Source organism: Zeus faber, assembly GCF_960531495.2.
Source record: "Zeus faber genome assembly, chromosome: 22".
Taxonomy (NCBI): Eukaryota; Metazoa; Chordata; class Actinopteri; order Zeiformes; family Zeidae; genus Zeus; species Zeus faber.
The window spans coordinates 15,147,725-15,152,642 of NC_137209.1; the positions used below are offsets into that span (position 1 = coordinate 15,147,725).

The 4,918-nt window shown below is 45.5% G+C and overlaps 1 protein-coding gene across 1 annotated transcript in view; it reads right to left on the reverse strand.

The window, feature by feature from the left end:
• Nucleotides 1-1,230, reverse strand: part of peli3 (pellino E3 ubiquitin protein ligase family member 3) — a gene marked incomplete at its 3' end in the record, with an annotated part of 12,236 nt that extends 11,006 nt beyond the window's left edge. Inside the window, exon 1 of the mRNA XM_080023308.1 lies at nucleotides 1,040-1,230. Within this exon, the coding sequence (XP_079879434.1) occupies nucleotides 1,040-1,212 (173 nt within the window). The 5' untranslated portion in view covers nucleotides 1,213-1,230. The remainder of the gene's footprint in view (nucleotides 1-1,039) is intronic.
• Between the last annotated feature and the right edge of the window lie 3,688 nt (nucleotides 1,231-4,918).

The window sequence follows — 4,918 nt, forward strand, 5'->3', positions numbered from 1 at the left end:
AAAGCATGAGCCGACCTTTCTGTAAGAGCAGAAAAAGCGCGACCACCTTTGTTTTTAGTAAAGAGTATTTTGTGCACAGTACCACCACCAGAAAGTATCGTAAGCTGGTCAGAATACGACAACAAGGCAAGTCAAATTATTATTGCCACTGTCAGGTGAAAAAGCACTTTTTTTTTTGGCATAAAGCAAATAGCCGAACGTTAACCTTTTCCAGACCCCTCGTGTAAAGTTAAAAAATTGCCTTTTGGAAGATACAGGAGTATATCATTTGACAGAGACTATCCGCTTTGGAAATATTTCAGATTCAACCAGAAGTTAGGCCGTCAGCTTTCAGCATTGTAGAATTTGGATGAGCGATCCCTTTGTTTTTGCGGCGGCGATAGCGTATTTCCTATCGAGCCCCGTGGTTGTTCCACTCATGGTCCATCAGCAATGGTCTTATGCCTCCCTCTCTGCCCGTTACAGCATTTGAGGGGTTTTGAATTTCCCTACGATTCCCCGTGGCGATCTGCATGAATGAGCCACGGAGTCAAATGAATCCCCCCCCACTCCTCCTTTTCTTCCGCGACTTACTCAGCCTGAAAATATGTCTGTATACATTTAGACGCCGCCGCTTTGTGGGTACAGTACGGCAGAGCGGCGCGGATTAGTTCTGGCCAATTGGCGCAGAAGAGGAGCCCTTTTGTGGAGATGTTGAACGGCTGTTGCAGTATGATTCAATTCTACACTGCCACCCAACTCGCTCAAGGGGGGGGGGTTGTTAATGTGCGGCGACATTTTCTGCCAACAGCATAACGAATATTTTCAATTCAATTAATGAGAAAAACGTTGTTTTTTTTTAAACGCATAATTCATATTGAATGTGACAGATTTACACTTTGCATTCTTCCGAAATAAATTGTTAAGAGCTGAATCTCCAAAAAAGAGCCAAACTTTTCATCACTACGCTAACCCCTAACACATACACACACAAAGTGTGATTCAAACTTTGCAGACTCAAGACAGAAAGAAATACAAACAAAAAAAAAAAAAGGCTCACCCCAGGACGATGAGTTCGCCGTACTTAACCGTCTCTTTGTCCCCGGGGAAGACTCCGTCGTGGGGCTGAGAGCTGGAGCCCAGAGGTGGCGAGGCCTGGCTCTTGTTGTAGGACGGACGCAGCTCTAGTGATGGGGGGGGACAAAGGGCCTCTGAGCTGCCCTCCAAAACCATGCCCGACGGCCGAAGCAGGGGCTCCCAGCTGGGGAGAGTGATGAGGATGAGAGAGAGTGTGAATTTTATTCATACAGCCGAGCGGTAAAGGAAGTCAGAGGAATCACAAGAGTATTGGTAAGTGTAGTATAAACTGTTAATTGATATTTAATTAAAGTTCAATATTTCAAGTTAAAACGTAATATATCCCTTTGTAAGCCATTTAAAACATACTTCAGTGGACCAAAGACTTTGTGTTTATACGATGTCCATCATACGATGTCTTGTATGAAGACCTGAGAGAGACATGAGGACGTTGAAATGGCAAAAGCAGAATCGCACATCGGAGGACCCAAGTGGACTAGAAGTCCCCCCCCAACAAATCAAATTCAGGAACAGACATACAGGGATACATTGGAACTACAGGTGGAGCAACGAGACACCAGACATTGTGGCAGGGGGTGCGGACTATAACTAACTAGAAGAGAAGCCCCACCCCAGCCATGGGTGTGGACAACTCCCTCGCAAATGAACTGAACTTCTTTTATGCACTGTTTGAGGCTGGCAACAACACCACTAGCTCACCCGCTAATTTGAGTTTACAACGCTGGGGATGAGTCCACACCCTCAGTGTCTGAGCATGACATCAGGAGGGCTCTGATGCGTGTGAACACCAGGAAAGCTGTGGGCCCAAATTGCATATCTGGGCAAGTACTGAAATCCTGTGCTAACCAGCTAACCCCGGTGCTCACTACGATATCCAACGCCTCCCTGGCTGAGTTGGTGGTCCCGTCCTGCTTTAAGAGGTCCACCATCATCCCTGTGCCGAAGAACGCCTCTCCAGCCTACTTGAATGACTACCATCCGGTGGCCCTCGCCTCGGTGGTCAGGTTCTTTGAGAGGTTGATTAAGAATTACATCTGCGCCTCCCTCCCCCACACCATTGACCCGCTGTAGTGTGCATACCGGGCTGAACAGATCCATGGACAAAGCCAGGTACTGCACACCACACTCACGCACTTGGATGGCTGGGACGGGGGCTATGTGAGATTGCTGTTTATTGACTACAGCCCATCGTACCACTGGAACTACCCTCCCCTCCCTGCAGGACTTATACACAAGAAGGTGTAACAGAAGCAGGTGTGAGGTGTAGCAGAGCCCGCAGGATCGTGAAGGATCCTCACCACCGCAAGAACTGACTGTTCCAGCTGCTGCGGTCAGGCAAGCGCCTACAAAGTGACGCAGTGAGGACAGAGAGACTGAGACTGAGTTTCTTCCCGCAAGCCATAAGGACTGTCAACACTGAACTCACCAGGGGACCTCACTGAGACACACACACATAGGCTCCACTGCCTCCTGTACTCTATGATGCATACTGTAATCCATACTCTATCACTGTACTGGGTTATAGCATACTGTGCTGTATTGCTGTTCTGTTCAGTGTTACTGTGGGCCGTACTGTTGTGTACTGTACTGTATATCACACACACACACACACACACACACTACCTCACTTTAGTCACGTGCCACTTTACTGCACATATCTGTATATACATAATAGTCTATTCATTTTATTTCTATTTTGTATTCCTACTTTGTATATTACCTTCTTCTTACACTTATTTTATTCTACTTACTAATTGAATTGTGTTTTAGGAATCAACTAGTTTAGTTAGATAGTTAATTAGTTAGCTATTGTACCATAGTACTTCAAGATTCAAGATTCAAGAGATTTATTCGTCACATACATATACATACTTTCATACAAATATGCAGTGAAATGTAATGAAGCTTATTGTGCATAATCTCTGGGTGCGTTGTAATGTCATTTCACTACATATATGTATGCTTGTATGTATATGTGTGTGTGGTGTGGGGATGGTGTGGTGAGCAGCAACACCTGACCTGGATCTAGGTGATTGGGATCAGGGTGGCTGCATACCTGTTGCTCGTTGGTTGGGCTAATGAGCAACAGGTTAAAACCCCCATTCCCACACACACTAAGGATAGGAGCCCTGTCATGACATGTTCTATCTGCTCCTGGGCTAATTCCAGCTAGCCCACTCTCTACAATAAAATGGTGTTTACAACCCCCTGTGTCTCTGTGCCCGAGGGCCCTGAAAACACCACTGGGGTGGCGTGTAGTGGCAAAACCACCACAGTATGTGACAAATAAACATCTTGAATCTTGAATAATTGGCTGAATATGTCTCATAATTGGAGGCACTGCATTGGCGATAAGATGGTCTTTCTGGCATAGGCTTTTCTGGGAAATATCATCATGCCTCATGCCACTCAGGCTCTGGCAGTTGGCTGACCCAGGGCATTTCGCACCGCAGCAGGCCCCTTCCTAATACGATTGGACGGGTACAAGGGAACAGCCTTTTTTTTTCCCCACTATGGCGGCTAAACGGACACCTTGTGGCCCAGCTCCTATTCTTATCATGTGACTGATAGGTGCTGTGTTTGTGACCCCAAGAATCAAATTCAGCCCCTCTGACCCTTTTTGCGGTTGCTTGGTTGGTTCCCATCATTTATATATAACTGTTCATAGCACCCCTGCACTGAACACTCTACTGCTGAGAAACTCACCACTCCGCTGCAGTTTCTTAATGTGCTTAAATGCAGTCCAATGGGGCAAACATTTAAGCCTTAAAAAAAAATGGGAAACTCACTGTGGTGCGGGGTTGGTGTGGTTTGAGCAGCCACACCTGACCTGGATCTAGGTGATTGGGATCAGGGTGGCTGCATACCTGCTGCTCGTTGGATGGTCTAACGAGCAGCAGGTAAAACCACCATCCCCGCACACACTCAGGATAGGAGCCCTGCCATGTCATGTCTACCTGCGCCTGGGCTGATTCCAACTGGCCCACTCTCTACATTAAACTGGTGTTTACAACCCACCGTCCTCTCTCTCTCTGTGCCATAGGGCCCTGAAAATGCCACTTGGGTGGAGTGTGATAGGAAACTGCAGCACTCACATTATAGTCACATGTTTTGTAGTGTATCCTTTGTAACATGCTATGAATGACAGAATAATGAAACATCCAAAGTGTAGCGTTGACTTCAGGAGGTTGCCAGTAGAAAATGGTACAACTTCCTGATTCTAGTCTCTTACATAACCCCTTCAAGACTCTAGCTTAAAGAGCTGATTTTCGATATTGCAAAAGTCAATAAACCCCCGAAAAACCTGTTATAATGTATCTTTTTTTTTTTTTGCTCTTACATGTGAAGACTGTGATTATTATTGTGAGCTTTCCGTTTTGGTTTTAACGCTTTGTTTCTCAATAGTAACGTGTGCGACAGGTTTGCGCTGTGAATAGTTCCTATTGATAGGAAGCGATATTTGAATAAGACCTGGGGTGAAAAAATAAAATAAAAATCCTTTACGCAAATACAGCAAAACTAAAGCTTTGATATGAGAAAGCATGAGAAATAGGAATAACGTGAGAATAACCCCTTCAATCGAAAACCTGTCATTATCTGAGATTACCTTAAAAGCCACCCCCCCACCCTTGAGGCTTCCAACCGCTTTGCTGTTCCCAAATGGACCCAATACATTTTCTCCCCATCACCATTGCATTTCAGAGTGTGCTTGAGGAGCCCTGTTAATTAAAATTGGAAACGCCGGCATTAAATGATACGCAAGGTGGCTTTATTTGCGATAATAGAATTGAAACGACAAGCGTTTTAATTTGACTGGCGTGGGAACAATAGAAATTAGGAT